The following is an 18,787-nucleotide window of genomic DNA, read 5'->3' as shown; positions in this document are numbered from 1 at the left end:
TTACTTCTAAAATTCAGAAAATTAAAGGCAAAAGCTTAAAATCTATACACAGCACACAAGCTGCAGCACCTAGGTTCTTCCTAGGCCTCACTCTACATCTACAGCACTTGAAGACGCTGCTTCTGAGATGATATGCAAGCATCAAGAACAGTATTCATAGATTACAAAGTAACCCATGAAAAACAATAAATTACACATTCTGCTACAGAGAAAGCAGACTTCAAGTTGAAAACAATAAATTACACATTCTGCTACAGAGAAAGCAGACTTCAAGTTGAAAACAATAAATTACACATTCTGCTACAGAGAAAGCAGACTTCAAGTTGAAAACTTACGAAGAAATACACATAGTTCTTAAATCAATGGGGAAAACATTTATCTTTATTAGGATTATGTTTAATCCAAGACAATGATTTCTCTATTAAATTATACCTAAATAATACTCAGTAGATAGTGAAACCACTGTTTGCACATAATTGTATAATCTTTCTGAAATAAGATTTAGCAAGATATAAAAATGTTCTCATGAATATGTTTACATCCCTTAATATCATAAACCACATTCTAGAAAATTAGAAATTTATTATCTAGTCCTGTCCCCCAACCAATACTTATTTACTGAGGAATTACAAGCCAAGAACTACACTAGATATTAGGAATGAACATAGTCTCTTCCCTCATAAAATAATACTGTTTACAAATTAAAAAAGGTGTGGTCAAGGACTTCAACGTAACACCTGATACGCTGATTTGGACAAATAAATAGCAGGGAATCCATTTGAACTCACTGGCACAGGGAAAAAACTTTCCAAACAGGACTGAGGCAGGACAGGCATTGAGACCAACAGTTAATAACTGGAACCACACAACACTAAAAGGCTTCTGTACATCAAAGAACACCATTATTCAAGAGAAGAGAAAGCCTCAGAAGGAGAAAAAAAATCTACCAATTACCCATCTGACAGAGGGTTAGTGTCTACAACATATGAAGAACTAAAAAAACTGATGAAAATCCAATTGGAAAATGTGGCACAAAACTAAACAGAATTCTCAAAAGATGAAACACAAATGACTGAGAAACATTTAAAAAAATGCTCAACATCCTTAGCCACTAGGGAAATGTAAACTAAAATTACTTTTGAGATTTTTATCTTACACCTGTCAGAATGGCCAAAATCAGTAAAATAAATGACAGTTCATGCTGGTAAGGATGTAGGGTAAAGGGAATGCTCATCCATCTACCTCAAGACCCAACTCTGCCACTTTTGGTCATACAGCCAAAGGATGCTCCATCCTACCACAGAGATACTTGCTTATCCATCGCCATCTCCACTGCTGCTCATTCAAAATAGACAGAAATTGGAAACAGCTTAGATGTCTATCAACAGATGATTGGCTAAAGAAAATTCAGTACACTTACATAATGGAATATTATTCAGCTGTTAAGAAACATGAAATCATGAACTCTGCAGAAAAATAAATAGGATTAAAAACAATCATTCTGAGTGAGGTAACTCAGAACCAGAAAGACCAGACCCAGAAAGACAAATGTTGCACATTTTGTCTCATACAGGATGTTAGCTTTATACTTTAGATATGTGTGTTTCACTTAGAAATACTAACGCACAGAGGTTAGGTAGCCAGTAAATGACCAGTGGGGAGGAGGAGATCTTCCAAGGAATGGGACAGTGCTATAAAGAGATGATCAGAATAGGTGGTTTAAATGAGGGTGGTGGGGAAGGTGGGAGGGCAGGGTAGGGGAGGAAATATGGAGGGGATAACAAACACTAAAGGCCCTTTGAAAAGCTATATGGAAACCTACCTACTTCTTAAATATACATACATATACAAAAGAAGTTTAAATGGAGTTACCATAATGGGGACTAATACCCCAATTAGACATCAAATACTACTAAATAAAACACCCAGGACCAAGAACAAGTTTCATCTCTTTTAGTTGTTGGCCAATGTGACTCTGCAGGATCCCTACACCCCTCCCACCCCAAATAGTACAGGCTGCTGACAATACTATTGCTTACCCTTCACAACCTGACAGTTAAAACCCTGTCACTGAAGACACTGCATACTTACGTCACAGAAAGGAGAAATCTAGCTGGTGCTCAGTGGGAAGGTTCAACTCTAATGGTCAATGTTTATAGTGCTGGAAGGTGCTAGATTTGCTACCAGAAGAGAAAAGTAATCATCTTAGCCAGCTACAATAGAGACCTGTCTAGCAAGATATGCTCACTAGTGCATTAGTGGCATGGATGTTATGGGAGTAACCAACCACTTTTTAAAAATTGGATTTAAGGCCAACTCCATGAGCGAGAATGCATCCCTGACACTGTCAATAAAGCCAAGAATCTGAGACTAGATATAAGTCATGGGCCTTAGGGGCACACTTCCTACCATTACTCTGCTAAATAAACATAGCAACAAAGTGACTCCTGATGACATGTTGCCATATCCATCCATAAGTACATCACTTAACCTTCAACAGAGAAGCTTCTTCTTGCAGTATAACGCTCCACAACTGGACAACACATAGAGCATAAGAAACTTTGAAATGCTCAGTTTTAAATGGAATATGATATGATAGCTCCCTCCCCACAACATCACGGACCTAGGTGGAAGAGGGGACAGAAAGATTCAGAAGTGGTGGATGACTTCAAGGAAATGGTGTCTTTTTTTTTCTTTTTCTGAGACAGGGTTTCTCTGTATAGTTTTGGTGCCTGTCCTGGATCTTGCTCTGTAGACCAGGCTGGCCTTGAACTCACAGAGATCCACCTGGCTCTGTCTCCCAAGTGCTGGAATTAAAGGTGTGCAAAGATACAAAAGTGCAGATGCACATTTGAATTTACGGACTGTGACAGCATGCACAGAAACTGCACAAACTCTGGCCAGACAAGATCATAGCACAGTGGAAGAATAGTGACCAGAAGTTCTACCCCTTGTCACAAAGCTATTCACAACTGACAGCTTCTGGGAGAGAGAAAAATAAGTTTTCTTCAATGAAGTGACAATGGTCTATCAATCACGTTTCAGAGCAGGCATTATTTGTTTCTTCTATGGCTCTAGTTCTACTCAGAACCCTCATATTAACTCCTTGGATAGAAGTGTTGATGAGAATCTGAGCCTCAGGATCACTTTGAAATTGGAATGAATATCAAAGATTTAGAAATAAGTCATTTATAACTGAAAAAAACAAGCCAAGGATTAATGACCATTCTCTAAAGCTTTATATTTCTAACTTTTGAAATTATACTCCTACCAATTACTTACACTGCACACCATCTTTCACTTTCTTTAATTAAGAGACAGTTTATATTAATTAAGTTTTAAACAATCAGGGGTATCTTCTAGGTCAAATAGACTATTACTCTATTTTGAAAATATGCTAAGCAAATCACATATAAATGTATACTGTAGCAAAGCTACAGTAACTCTAACCTTAAACATAGGCCTCACGTGCTCCAAGTGTGTCGCACTGGTGAAAGGCGCCTGGACATGGCTCACAGCCTCCATGAGTGCTTTAGCTGTCTTGGCCATCTGCTCCATTTCTAAGTTATACAGAAGGCGTCTCTGTTTTTCACTGGCTACATCTGAAATAAGAAATAGTACCATTTAAATCAGAACGCACTTTAAGATGACACTAATAGTCCTATGAAGCCAGACCAAATGATGTGTTTGATTCTACATCCATGAAATCTCTGAAACAGGTAACCCAGAGAAACAGAGCAGACAGGGCAAAGGCAGAGGGAACTCTAGGGACAACTTGTGGGTACAGGCTTTAGTTTGGAATAACCAAATGTTTTATAGTCTCAGGAGAGGTGATGCATGCACAACACTGTAAATACACTAAATGCCAAAAGAACCACCCAATTTGCCTATTTATTGACTGACTGACAGTCATGCTAAGGGTCCTGCTCAGGCTTGCTAAGTGCTATACCACTGAGATCTATCTCCCTTTGAATTTTCACTTTAAAAGGGTAAACTGCACCTAGGGAATGGTGGAATACTGGACTAACAGTCAGGAGTAAGTGGAAACATGTGAAAATCTCAGAGAGTACAACACTCAAAATTCAAGTTATCAAGGAAAGGGACCAAACATGGGAACGAACAGAAGTCAGGTAAACACAGTGGCATTTGTCCTCAGTTGGCAAAACAAAACAAACAAACAAACAAACAAACAAACAAAAACAAAACAAAACATGCACTGCCCTGATACCCTAAGCAATTTTAGCATTCCCAGCACACCACACCTTCATCCCATATCAGGTTTCTCACTGACTTCAACCATCAAACGAGGAAGAGAAAAATGTATGACAAGGGGGTGCTATAATCTAGGCAATGAGATCCAATCAGAAAACAGGCATCTGCTTCAGTGTAAAGCTTAAGGCGTAATATATTTAACGCTAGAAGGAAAGCCGAATTAGCCCCACTGGGTAGACTGCTAACTCTGATCTGATGCTGGAGTAGACTAACAGTCAACAATACCTAGCTCAGTATCTGTCTTTTCCACTTGATCTTTCAGGTCTGACAAGTAGCTGTCATTGAAAAAGAGTTTTTACATTACATAGATTTCAATTTTTTCTGCCCACAAACAACGTGATTCTTTGTTATTTTTACACACACAAATGTTAAAAGTAGACATGGTGAGAGAAGGCAGAGGTGGTTAGAATTATTGAAGTTGGCTATGACTACTAGAGAAAGACTAATTCTAATTATTTTTCCTACTCTGTCTGGTTTTGAGTTTCCTTGCCTATAAAGTAGAAAGAATTTCTTAAAATTCTTCCTGAATATTAAAAAAGATAAGGGATAAGACCAGTTATACCCTACTGACATTATCTCTCTAATGACCTGGGTTCTTATAATTCTAAAATTTCAGAACAGATTTATCCTATAAACTTTATCAATTGCCTCATGTTAAAAATATTTTGCTACCAATAATATGTTCAAATTGAGATTTTACTCCAAGTACAAGTGCTTAGAAAGGCCAAGAATCTTCTTTCTGAACGAATTATTCTAGAGCCATTACACTCACAGGCCCAGAAATGTCCATCCTGAAGTCCGATCTAAGCTCTAATTAATCAACACTGTCTAAATGTATATATAATATCTAGAATAGTGCTGGGTCACAGTTGGCTCTAGTACTGTTTAGATAGAGGAGTCAATAGCATTATAATGTGGAGTTTGACACAATCATTCTCAACACTACTACTTTTCCCACCTCTTCTAGTCACATCCACATCCAGCTTCCATTTATGTGTAATGGTTTTTAAAAAAAAAAAAACAGAAGTATGTTGCTTATAGATGATGAGAAAGCAGAAGTCTTTACTTTTTAATTTTATGTGAGAGTTTTGCCTGCATATGTCTGTGTACCCCAGGAAGATAGAAGAGTGAGTCAGATCCCCTGGAAATGGAGTTACAGATGGTTGGTTGTGAGCAATTATGTATTCTGGAAGAACAGCAAAATGTTTTTAACCTCTGAGCCATCTTTCCAGTATCCTCTAACCAATTTCTTTAATTTCCAAGTCCCTGCTGAGATGAACTGCTGAATGAACAAGTTAATATTTAAACACTCCTAACACATGTAAATTACCCAGTTTTTTTTTTTTTTATTAATCACTAGTCAGTGTTTTCTTTTGGATGCTAAAAAAACAAAACAAAAACAAAAAAAACATAGATCTATCACCATCATAACAGTTGTCAGCAAAATAGCCAAGTCACACTTAATACCAAATAGCCAAGTCACACTTACACAAAATAGCCAAGTCACACTTAAATTAAGTGGTTTCTTAAATTAAGCAAACAGCAAACAAACAAAAATAAAACAAAAAGCCCTCAAGCACACACCTCCCCCTTTAACATTTGAGATAGGAAAGTTCCAGATTAGCTTTAGAAACATAAGGGAGCCGGTCTTAACAACCACTCCCAGAAGCAGAACAAACCTGCCCAGTGAACAGTCAGACTTGACTAGGGTACTTACTCTGCTTGGTGGATTTTGTAGGGATTGTTAGTTCTTTTGTTTCTTTCATTGATATTTTCTTCCCGGCTATTTCATTATAAATGGCTGATAGATACTCTTCAGGGAGGTCTTTACTATCATTGATACCTCGATTCATTTTAATGTATTGTTCCTTTGTCATTTTGTTTTTAACCTAGATATGAAAAACCATTATCACTTCTAAAAATTTTACTCAAGTCGGGCAGAGCACACCTTTAATCTCAGCACTCAGAAGGCAGAGCCAGGTGGATCTCTGTGAGTTCAAGGCCAGCCTGGTCTACAGAACAAGAGCCAGGACAGGCTCCAAAACTACATAGAGAAACCCTGTCTCGAAAAACCAAAAAAATTTTTTTTACTCATTTTTAAGAATTAGAATAGAGAATTTTTTAAGAATTAGAATAGAGACTTCATAGGTATTCTGAAGTCTAGAAACAAAAAATATTCAACAAAACGTATATAAAAATGAAAGTCGCCGAAAACAAGGGCAATGTAGAAAAGATACATTCTGGCATATGCTTTAGTGAGCACGATACTGTGGAAAGAAAGAATCTCAAGAAGGAAGGAGAGAAAATAAAAAAGTGACTTGACTTTTGCCCAAGGTATGTAAGATTTCTAGTAGGCTCTTAGGCCACACAAACCATTAGAAACACCAAAGGATTCAAACTGTAGTTTAGAATGACATGAACAATTTACAAATAAAATGGAATTTCATTGTCTAAAAAAAGTGAATGCAAAAATAACAATAGTTGAGTATTATTTAAAACTACCTAACATTTTTTGAGTTATCACAACAACCTAGATGAAGCATCTTTAGAATGTTTTGTCTTGTTTAAACATCCTCAACAGTGATGTTCAACTTAATAAAGCAATGGAATAAAAGTTAGTAATTTGAAAGATGGTAGCAACATGGCCAAACACGGAATTAACATAGCAAAGTATATTACACTCTATTTCCAGCAAATCAGACAGACAAAACTCAGTTGTCTTAAGGTATTTCTGAAGAAATATTTAATTAAACACATGTCTACCACATGCCATCAAGAATTAGCGGAATTCTAAAGGTAAGGCTCTTATAGGCACACATTAAAGCATATAGAACAATAATGCAGCAGGCCATCACAGGCTTAGAGATCTAATGTGGGAACACTCAGAACACTATATATAACATAGTATAATGTAATAGAGGGTAGAATCAGGGCAAATATATCGACTGAAGTTTACATTACTCTGCAAGTAAAATCTAATATGCTGAAAATGGAACAGGAATGCTTTTCCTGTAAAATTGCAAAAATATGAATTTTTAAATTGAACTGGTAATTTAAGACAATAATACTGAAGACTATCATAACTTTAAAATTTTAATCTCAAGACATGGCTTTAAAAAACAAAAAGCAAGGCATTTTATCTAAAGTTCTAATAGATAAATGCTTATAAAGAAAAAAACAGGAAAAAAAAAAAACAACCAAAAAACAAAAACCAGAGTGATCACAATTTAAAGTAAAGGTGAAAATCACTTGGAAATAGTTAAAATGGAGAAATCTTTGGGCGTTGTGCCAATCAGAGGCAGGGTGATGTCTTATGGAAAATATGAAGTAACTGTTAAGTGTCTGCATTTGGGTAAGGGCTCCCTTGGGAGCAGGGAAAACATTGCTTTTAGTCATTCCAAACAGGCTGCCCACTACTACCACCATGGTAGATCCTGGAAGCAATGTAAAACCAATTCTACTTTTCTTCTCTTGAAATTTTGTATGGAACACATTACTTTTGAATTTTATTCCTATATGCTTAAATTAATGTCTTACTTTTTAGCCCTATCTGGGCTTTGTAGAACAGGCTGGCTTTGAACTCCTGAGATTCACCTGCCGCTGCCTCCTGAATGCTGGGATTGAAGATGTGCACCATCACACCCAGCTAATAGCTAGTAAATTTTTATAAATAATTTATAGACGATTTTACTAAATAATACCAAAACATGCTTTTTAGAAATAAAGCAAAAAGTACCGTAAAAAGTATGTCAAAATCTAAAGGAACAGGAGTGAAGGTGGAAATATGAAAACTAGGGCAAGTAAATGCTTCAAAAAGTTTTCAGGTTTGCACCAGAGATGCAATATTTTAAGTATTTCCAAGAGAGTGACTTTTAAATATATATATTTCAGGCTTTCATCATTAACAGATTGCATATATACAATCCATTGATTTTTAATAAATCAGTAATTGATATTTTATTGAATGGAGAATTATATAGATTATTAATTCTGTCAACTGACTTTTCTTGGCTACTATTTTAATGAGTTAAGATAGGAGTTATATTTTCAGAAACCTTCTAGACAGTCTGAAAATTTGGATGCTATATGAAGAAAAGCATTTAAGGCTGTATCATATTTCAGATATTAACACTTTGTTTTCATGAATGTTTATTTATTGGTTTAAAAAAAACTTTTCTGTTATCAAGATGGTGCCTGTTAACCTAATCACAAGATATATTTATTACATGCAAAATATTTCTTAGCTACTTGTAAACAGTGATGTTTTATCTGAATGAATGTTCATTTATACATAATTCTGGTAATTATTTAAACTGTTACTTCACCCTGGAAAAAAAAATAAACCTTAATAATGAAAGTGAAAAAAAATACATCGAAAACAACATTTTAAAGTAGTTATCAGAAATCAAGTACCAGTTCTTTAATAACACTAAGGATTTGTGATTACTAAGCATGGTCACTGGATTGGGACACTCTCTACACACCCATAGTGAAATGTTTGTTGAATGTTTTAGTTGAGATGGTAGTGATTGTGCTTAAAGTGTGTCTCTCTCAGAGATACATGCTGAAAGACAAAGGAAATTATATATAATTATGATGTGACAGCATTATCTGTGGGTGTGTTTGTATGTGTGTGTATGTGTGTTTACACCAAAACTGACCACTGGTAACTGTGGGGGATGGTGCAATTCTAATAGTATTATGTAACCTATGTTATACTATATAATCTCTTAATACTAATCCCACTGCTGTTCAAACTTCAAATGTTCTTTTAAAAAGACAGATTACATATAGTAGTTTCTATGTAGTGAATATTCAGAAGACCTAAAACATCCTTCAGTTTAAAATTTGTTTTAACCTTTGTATAACTTTCAATCATGAGACTGACAAATATTTTACAAATGCTTAAAAATTTTATTGAAATTAATAGCAAATGTATACCATTTTAATTCTGGCAATTAATTTAACTACATAAATTTAAATTTCAACTAGTACTTAACAGATTCAAAAGAATACATTTAATTCTCACTACTTACTATAAAAATTGATATAGAAGAAAACATACCTGTGGACTGTGAAGGTCTGTGGTCAACATGATAATTGAGTAGGCCAAAACATAAGCAGTATCTGCACTAGCAAAAAGGGTTTGTCTGGAAAAAAAAATGTATCACATTATAAGCTTTGTTTCATATAAATCACCATTTTTAATGTTCTCCCTCAGGATTAAGACTCTATCATATATTACAATTATAGATGAATTTGTCTTAACACTACCAAATAGCAGACAATATAAACTGCCTTAAGGGAGGGCTCTGACTAACATGGAAAACTGACCATCAAAAAGTATACAAATCTTACTTACCCTTGGTTGCATTCTAGGTATCTTGCAGCAAATTTTTCCATTAATCGATCAATTTTTTGAGCTTCCCCTGGAAGACGGAATCCTTCCAGAAACAGACGAAGGGCTGAAACAAAGTCCTTCCCTGAAAAGTCATGTTGGTCCACATATGCATACATGACTTCTTTATTGAATTTATCATTATCTCCCAGGAACTCACCCACCTGAGTCTAATGAAAAAACAAACGATAGAACTTAATATTCAATGGCATGTTCCATTTTCTACATAACCATTTACAAAGCAGAAAATCCCAAGAACCACAAGTTTTGAAACCTGGTTACATAAGCTCCAGACGGCAGCTACAAGTTAACTGTTTCACATACGCATATAAATTGTAGACAGAGGGTTAGAATGAAATAAAATGGTATTCTTACAGAGTCTAGTCTTTCTTCTTGATGCAAGAACTGAGCTATATCTTCAGGTGTGGTGCCAAGCATCCCTTGTTCTTGGAGGTACTGTATTCCTCTCTTTGGTTTCTTATTAAATCTAGATGAAGTTAATAGAAAGATTAAAGAGAAAACTACTCATACTCCCTGAGAAGACTTTGAAATACAGTAAATTACTTTCTTAATTACATATAGAAAGCAGGAACCAATACACACGTATACAGAATCAGCACATGGCAGAATGGAAGTGCGTCACTAACACAGATAGGGATCCCTTCCTGGGCACATCGCTGCAGTGTGTTGTGCTTTCTGATTCCTATTAACAGTGGCCAGCGAGGCCAGTGACAACACTGCAGAGCAGACAGCTCAGAAAGGATGCGAGCTCTAGACAGTACTTTCGGCAGTCACTTAAACAGATCAGACAAGCACACAAAGCTCTCCGCAGTGTAGTTCCAATTGACCTCTTCCTCTCATCTATTTCTAAAGACCTTACTGGACTCTAAACCTAATGTGTCTGGAGACTCTTCTGAAAGCCTTTTGCAGCCTCTTCTCATAGGGGAACTCTCCTTCATGCTTTAAGAGCCAACACAAATATTACTTCTTCACTGAAAAGCTATCTACTTCCTACTTTTGTCATTCTGGTGATGCCACCAGTGACCTGGACTACTGAGACCATTCTTAAATGGTCTCCACATCTCACTTTGTCCATATTCTAATTTATCTTTCAGGTTGCTAGCAAAGCCATCTTTCTAGAAATGTGATAATGCTGTTTCTCTGCTTAAAATACCCATGGCATGACAGAGCCATGAAACAAGACAAAATACTCCCTTGCAGGAGAAAGCAGCCTTCTATGTACCAGACCCAACTCTGTGTTCTCATCTAATATACTTCCATGAAACACATTCTTTTTGTTTTTAATGTCCTTCTCCGTTATGTCCTAATGAACCCTCTTAAACTATAATTCAATTACAGCCATGAACATTAACTAAAACTCAATGTTTTCAATGACTGATCAATATAGTCATGAAGAAATCAGGGAGGAAATGAATATATTAGAATTAAATGAAAATGAAAGCATGACTAGCCATAATTTTTAAGGTAGGACAAAAGCAATTCTGAAAGGTAAATTAAGGTATGAGTTCTCATGCTTAAAAAAAAAAATCAGGCCGGCCAGTGGTGACACATGCCTTTAATCCCAGCACTCAGGAGGCAGAGGCAGGCTGATCTCTGTGAGTTCGAAGCCAGGCTGGACTACAGAGTGAGTTCCAGGACAGGCTCCAAAGCTACACAGAGAAACCTTGTCTTGAAAAAACAAAAAACAACAACAATAAAAAAATCAGAATGGTGGGGGGACATAGCTCAGTGGTAGAGTACTTGACCAAATGGAGGTTCTTGGTTCAATCCCCAGTAGCAGGAAAAACAAAAATACAAAGAAACAAACAAAACACAGAACAAAACCCACCACAATCAATGACCTGAGAGTACACTGTCAATACCTAGGCCTGCAAGACCTTAGCAGGTAAAGGTATTTATAGCCAAGCCTGTTGAACTGAGCTCAATATCTGGGACCCACATGGTCCAGGGAAAGAACTGACATCTGCAAAATGTCCTGACTTCCACACACATTTTGGCATACATGATCCCACAAACATATACAAAAGAAACAAATAAAATACCCAAATAATTAAATTAGAGAGACTGGATTTAAGATTCGCTTCACAGGAAGAAATCCATGCCCGGTACTATAAACCTTGTCAAAAAACTCATACTGGGCAGGCCATAGATCCTAAGAGTGCATGCCTTTTAATTAATCCCAGCACTTAAGAGGCATATGTTCTGTGTAAGTGAGGCCTGTCAGGCAGTCAGGTCTACATAACAAGTTCAAGACCAGCTAGGACTACATAAGACACTGTTTGAAAAAAAGAGAAAAGAATTCAAAGCATGAAGAACAATACAGGAATTATTATGACACCTGATTTTAAATTATACTAGACAGCCACATTAACAAAAGCAGCATGGCACTGCATAAAAACTGACATGTAGCCAATGGAACAGAGGGCCTAGAAGTAAAGGCATGCAGCTTTTGTCATGTGATTTGTTTTTTTCTTTTCTTTTCGTTTTGACAACGTTATAGAACACTGTCCTCCTGTAGGCATGCAGTAATCACTGCCTTCTTGAACTCTTCCAGGAGCCCCACAAAAGACTGGGCTACATGAATGAATTGTCTATCATGAGGGTCTGCTCACCAGACCAAATCCTATCTGTTAACAGGTTGCTGGAGAAAGAAACTCATTTGGCTGAAAGCCTTCCCTGAGACTACATAGGGATACCTAGCATTGCTGGGAGGGGAACCTCAAAAGGCCCTGCTCCTCCTGAGGATATAGGAAGACATTAATAGGCAGCTGGGGGAGGGGGACCTGGAGAAATGGCTCAGTGGTTAAGAGCACTTGTTGCTCTTGCAGAAGATCTGGGTTCAATTTCCAGAGCCCACATGGCCACTCACAGGCATCAGCAACTTTGGTTTCAGGGGATCTCATACAATCTCCTGGCTTCTGTGAGCACTAAGGACGTACCTGGAACATAGACATACAAGTAGCAAAACATCCATATACAAAGTCACTGAGAATGTACGGTTAAGGAGAGGGCTTCCGCTTTGCAGTTACAGGAAAACCATCATCAATCCCGGTTGGTAAAGTCTTTCCAGCGCTCTCAGGACACTCTGTCATTAGTCCTCACCTATGTGCACTGAGCCTGACAAATGTACTGCTCCCCCAGAGTGAGCTTTGGTAAAACCAGAACTTTGGTTTGTCACTGGAACTTCACAAGGAAGGGATAGACACTGCTTAACCACTCCCAACCCCAAATTCTAACAAGAGATCGTGTGTTTACTGTTGGCATTACTATATCATATGGCATCAAAAAATAGTAAGATGTTAAGGAGTAAAAATAATAGTAATAAAAGACTTGTATATAAAGATTAAAATAGCTAGAGTTTTTTTTCCAAAATGGAAAAAAGGCTTTAAAAGCTTGTATAAACTATGAGGGTCTTAATAAATTATTTAAGGTATGTAAAGAATGATATAGGACAAGACACTGGTTTATTCCAACACTTCATTGTCTATCTACAGCTGAGAAAAATGAGCATATCTTCTTAAATACTGAGAGCAAATCTTAAACACAATAAAACTGGATTTACCAACTGCGAGACACTAACTCTTTCTGGAAGAGTACTTCTCACAGCAGTAATGTGTCCTTCTGTACCTTAACAACCCAAGTTCCATGACTAAAGGCGGCTTCCAAAAAAAAAAAAAAAAAAACAACCTGCTGTCAAACTCACAGGTTTTGGAAATTATTCAGGATAACCAAGTGGTGTCCCTGGAATATTGCTGGACAATTCTATAAAAAAGATCCAATGGTATTTTATATCCCTTTTAGGTTGTCAATTAGATGCTGATGTCTAGTCGTGACTTCAACAAATGGAACTCAGATTTCGCTCAGGTTTGGCCCATACTGTCCACCTCCACTGGGTGTTGCAGCTGGTTCATGGGCAGAGGCATTTGTTGCTGCTAAAGTACTGCCAATAGGACAGTTACTTTAACAATTTATTCCTCTTACAGAGCTTCTGGGTGTTCAGTCCTTATGCAAGACTCTGATGCAATGAACAACTGAGTGCACAGTTACACAGCCAAAACCAAGTTACTATCAATCTAAATACAGAGAAGACCATTTCCCTGACTTCATTATTCGACATGGTTCTTCTGGTATGAAGATTCTGATACACAAGTCTTCCCAGCTAAATAATTATGTTTCACCTCACTAACTAAACAGACTTGACGTTAATTATAGTGTTGAAGAAACTTTCCTCATTGACTGTCTGTTAATGTTGCCTATGAGGTTGTAATGGAAGAGACCAAGTGACCAACTTCTGAGCTTACACTGGCCAATGAAAAGCATCTTAAACTCTTTAACGAACTTCTCCAGAATGTATTATCTTGTAGTAGACAATGGCGGCAGGAAAATCATCAGTTTTGCTAATGCCTATGACAAAGCCTGCCAAGGATTCTTTGGGTAGTTTCTTGACTGTCCTCTTCCTTTAATGAGGGCAAAACTGCCCCAACTATTTTCGTGACTATGCTTTCATTAGGAATTATAGTAGCACTAACAGTTACTTTTTTTCTATTACAGATGCCATCTAACGTGTACTGCATGCTCCAAGCATGCATGCTGCCATTACAGGGCTGCTGCCTTACATCACTGAAGTTTTACTGTAGTCTCTTAGATCACCCCTCCTCTAAGGACTTGGACTGCTGGCCATCCCTCATCGCTCCTTTTGTCAGCTCTAAGTGGTTAGGGTGACCTCTGAGAGGAGCAAAGAGGGAGTAGACGTTAGACAGACTCACTGGTAGGCAGACAGATGAGGAGAGGGGCCATGACTAGATAGTAAAGATGGTAAACTTCCAACATGGCTGACTGCTTCTTTCTCTCCCTCCTGATTTAGACAAAAATTTGGTAGCTTAAAACCAAGACTTTGTGCGTTTTTTCTCCTGAAAGTAGGGCTCCCTGCCAATGAATGGGCTCAACAGAAGTTCAAAGCCAGATCATGACATATTTACAGAGTGAGCCAATCAGTCATCCTGTCTTTGTCCAAAAATGACTAAGCCTACATTAGGGGAGGAAGCCCCTTGAACGACTTGGAGACCCTCCAGCCCTCAAGAAGAGGCTGGCTTTCCAGAGTCCCTCTGCTGTGCAGGCAGTCTTTCCATCTGTGTGTCTGCTGTATGTGGGCTTCCTCACCCCCAATAAAAGCCCTTTTCAATGAACTGATGGATTAAATTTAAAGAATAAAGAGAGGCCGGAGGAGATATTTGCTGTTGGATAGCCTCTATAAGTTGCCCTTCTTCCTCTAAGTAACCCTCATTAAACTCATTGGTTCACTCACCAAGCTAGACTTAAAAGGAACAGTTTCTTTGGTCTCTGGTTGGTGCCCTGTGCGAGGTGAGTAGATCGTTATTTACATCTCCCTTAGAGACGTTCACACAGCAAGAGGTATCACACAGATGACATGGTCCGTAACTCCTGATATTTCTGATTCTTTATTACAAGAGCTAGGAATACTGGCATACAAATTACATCCCAGCTCAGCCATCTGGTTTTTGACCAAAACAAAACAAACAGAACAAAACAAAACAAAAAACCCCTAAAATATAAACAAACAACAACAAAAATTGAAAAGTGGTTCTAAGAAAACTGGACATCCACATGCAGAATAAAGAACAAACAAACTAGATCCCTCTCTCTCACCCTATACAAAAATCAATTCCAATGAATCAAGAATCCTGTGTGTGTGCCTGAATGGGGAGGCCAGAAGAAGTCAACCTCAGTTGTTGTTTCCCAGGCTCTGTCCATCTTGTTTTTGAGTCAGGGTTTCTCATGGGCCTGGAGCTCACCAATCAATCCATCTTCTAGTGGGTCCTCAGGATTGAACTAAGGTCTTTACATATGTAGAGCAAGCACTTTACAGACTTTTCTAGCTCTAGATCAAAGAGCTAAATGTACGACTTGAAAGCTTAAAACTGTCGGAAAATACTTCAAGACACAGGCATGGACTTTCTGAAAAGAACTGCAATAATTCAGGCATGAGTCCTAAGAAATGACAAATTATACTGCATAAATTTAAAAGGCTTTTGCATAGTAAAAGAAGCAATAAGCCAAGGGAACACACAGCCTACATACTGGGAACAAATCTTTGTCCACTACACATCTGATAGGGAAGTAATATCTAGACTATGTATTTAAAAAAATTACACACACACACACACACACACACAAACACACACACACACACCCCTTCCAATCAACAAACACAAAGAAACTGAACAGCTAGTTCTCAAAAGAAGAAATACAGGATCAGCAAGATGGCTCAGCAGGTAAAGATGCTTGTTGCATAAACCTAACCACCCAAGTTTGATCCTCAGAACACACAATGGAAGAAGAGAACCATTTCCTGAAAGTCGTCTCTGACCTCCACCTGCATACCTTAGCAGGTACATGCCCACACACATACTATCAAACACACAGAATAATAAATAAAATTAAAAAGAACTAGTAAACACATGTTCAACACAGTTAGCCATCATGTAAACACAAAACTACAATGAGATTACATCTTAGCAGTAAGAATGGCTATCACCAAGATATCAAAGAACAAATATTCACGAGGAAGCATATGGAAAAAGAACACTTATGCATAGTTGTGGGAACACAAGTTAGTTAAACCACTATAAAATCAGTATGGAGGAAATAAAACAAACAATTAAAAATAGCAGTAACACATGATCCTCTAACACCATTCTTGGGTAGATATCTGAAGGAACTCAAGTAAGCACACCACAGAAAGAATTACATATCCCTATTTGCTGAAGCTCTAGTCACAGCAGTCAAGATGATTATCAACAAAAAAGTTGAACAAAGAAAATGAATGGAGGAAAGTAAAATATCAGTAACGATGTCTGAAAAAGCCTTAAGGAATCACATTATTATTTATTTACTAAAATTACATATAATACATATGTCTGTGTGTATACATATACAGTTAAAAAAAATTTCCCACCTGGCCTGACTACTCCCTCCAGAACTATAGACTAACAAAACCCTAGTGCCAAGTATGAGATGCCCCCTGTCAAACTGTTGGTCAGGAGTCCAACAGACTCTCAAAATGTTATAGGTTATTGCTATTGCCCTTGGTTGTCCCCAGTGGTTGACGGTAAATCACTGCTGAAGACACCGTGCTCTGTGGACACAGAACTTGGAGGACCCAAGCTGGATCTGACTGAAAGCTTCCTCTACGAGGACTAGCTGTCCTGGTACCAGAAGGCACTATGCCTTCCAAGGTAGGAAATCAACCAACAGTCCTACCCAGCTGTAACTCCAATGACCAGCAGAGTACAATAACCCTACGGGTATCATAGTGACTCTCATGTTTTGACAGTAACCAACAGCTATCTAAGGAACAAATGACCCCAGTACAGTTAATCATAAGAGATCTAAGAAAACACTACAATAGGGAACTAGAGAAAATAGAAGGAAGAACAACAAATATCACACTGTCTTTGTATATGTGTGCATGTATATTTGTGTGTGTGTGTGTGTGTGTGTGTGTGTGTGTGTGTGTGTGTGTGTGTGAGAGAGAGAGAGAGAGAGAGAGAGAGAGAGAGAGAATCAGTCCAATACACAGAGAAACAGAGAGAGATAAGAGACAGAGAGGAATAGCAGGGTTATTTGCAGGATGGAGAGGGATCAATGAAAGGGGGAACAAGGCAGGAAATAAGGCCCCAAATACGAGTAAAGTACAACCGTGTGTGTGTGTATGAGTGTGTGTACATGTGTATGTGAAATGACTGAATGAAACCCTGAATGGCAACAGCATACCAATACAGAAGGGAGAAATATCATGGGGTCCCACCCATAGACAAAGAACTACAGAAAACTAAAAATGCTTAAAGTGGGAGAAATATTCTTCCCCAGTGACGAGCCTATGTGGTTAGCCCTGAAATCATATACATACAACCAACACTAAATGGACTGAGCAGCTTGTGTTTATACACTCAAGTATATATTATGTATGTATGTATGTTTGTATATATGTATATATGCATATATCAGAAATAATTGAAGAAAAAGTGGCCATGAATTTGAGAAGGTCCAAGGGGTGGGTAGGTACAGGAGATGGGCTGGGGGAGGAAGGGAAGGTGGGAAGTGATGTAATTAGATTTTAATTTAAAGGAGGAAGAAATCTATTATTTTGTAGGTTAAACAAGAAAAACTTAAAAGGAATGTCTTTGTAGATCTTTTATAGGCTGCTTCACAAAATTCAGTGGGAAAATTGCTTTCACTAGTTCAGAGTCTGGGAGAGTAGCCAGGTTGGGGTAGGAAATGACTGCTTAATATTAACAAATAAAAACAAAATTCCTAACAAGAATGAAACATGTAACTAAACTTGAGGAAACAGAAACCTAAAAGCAGCAAAGCTAACTACTGGAATTTTCACATTTTACATTTGTCATGTGACTATGAAATCAGATGAACTAAAACAGTGCACATCCTCTGCTCATCAACAGCCCGTGATACATGGTGCAAGGTTAAGTCAGAGGAAACCACAGGCTGGGCATTTCTGAATGTGCTTGGGCTAGGCTTCAATGAAGAAGGAGAACTAAATATGGAGCCACTCAGTTTTTAGATCCAACCAAGAGAACAATAAGGAATAAATAGAAAACAAAGAGATGGAGGGAAACTGGGGGCAGGGTGGCACATTTGTGGCTGAAGAATATTCTGTAACATTTCTTTTTCAAATCCGACACTTACAAATCAATCCCTTGTTCTATTATTTCTTTTTGCTGCTTTAGGACCTCAAATTGTTCTGGATTATCAGTGCCAGACATCTGTGTACTGTAGCTGCCAATTCCTGATGATGATGTAGATTCTAAGGAGTTTAAACTTCCATATCTGTTTATAGTTTCAGGGTGTCTGATTTCACTTATCTCTTGCTCTGAGGGTTTTTCCTGACCTGTAAGAAGAAATGTCAATATAGAAGATTAAAGTAGTCCCCTCTTTATATTGCTAGGATAACGAAACTGGAAAATTGAAGTGTAAGCTGAAAATAGTTTTAATGCTTACAAAGACTTTAAGTGTCTGTACATAAATGAATACAACACAAGACTACTTTAACAGCGT

The 18,787-nt window shown here is 37.6% G+C and overlaps 1 protein-coding gene across 2 annotated transcripts in view; it reads right to left on the bottom strand.

Moving 5' to 3' along the window:
- The window catches only part of Arfgef1 (ADP ribosylation factor guanine nucleotide exchange factor 1), a 104,069-nt gene that overhangs the window by 37,127 nt on the left and 48,155 nt on the right, over nucleotides 1-18,787 (bottom strand). For both annotated transcript variants that reach the window (XM_059254012.1, XM_059254011.1), the window contains exons 14-19: nucleotides 18,419-18,620; nucleotides 10,046-10,157; nucleotides 9,635-9,840; nucleotides 9,338-9,422; nucleotides 5,990-6,161; nucleotides 3,451-3,602 (exon numbers count right to left, since the gene is read on the bottom strand). In XM_059254012.1, coding sequence (XP_059109995.1) covers nucleotides 3,451-3,602; nucleotides 5,990-6,161; nucleotides 9,338-9,422; nucleotides 9,635-9,840; nucleotides 10,046-10,157; nucleotides 18,419-18,620 — 929 coding nt within the window. The remainder of the gene's footprint in view (nucleotides 1-3,450; nucleotides 3,603-5,989; nucleotides 6,162-9,337; nucleotides 9,423-9,634; nucleotides 9,841-10,045; nucleotides 10,158-18,418; nucleotides 18,621-18,787) is intronic.

Source organism: Peromyscus eremicus, chromosome 2 (assembly GCF_949786415.1).
Source record: "Peromyscus eremicus chromosome 2, PerEre_H2_v1, whole genome shotgun sequence".
Lineage (NCBI taxonomy): Eukaryota > Metazoa > Chordata > Mammalia > Rodentia > Cricetidae > Peromyscus > Peromyscus eremicus.
Note: the sequence above shows the minus strand (reverse complement) of the source record. Positions and strands in the feature narration are given on the sequence as shown.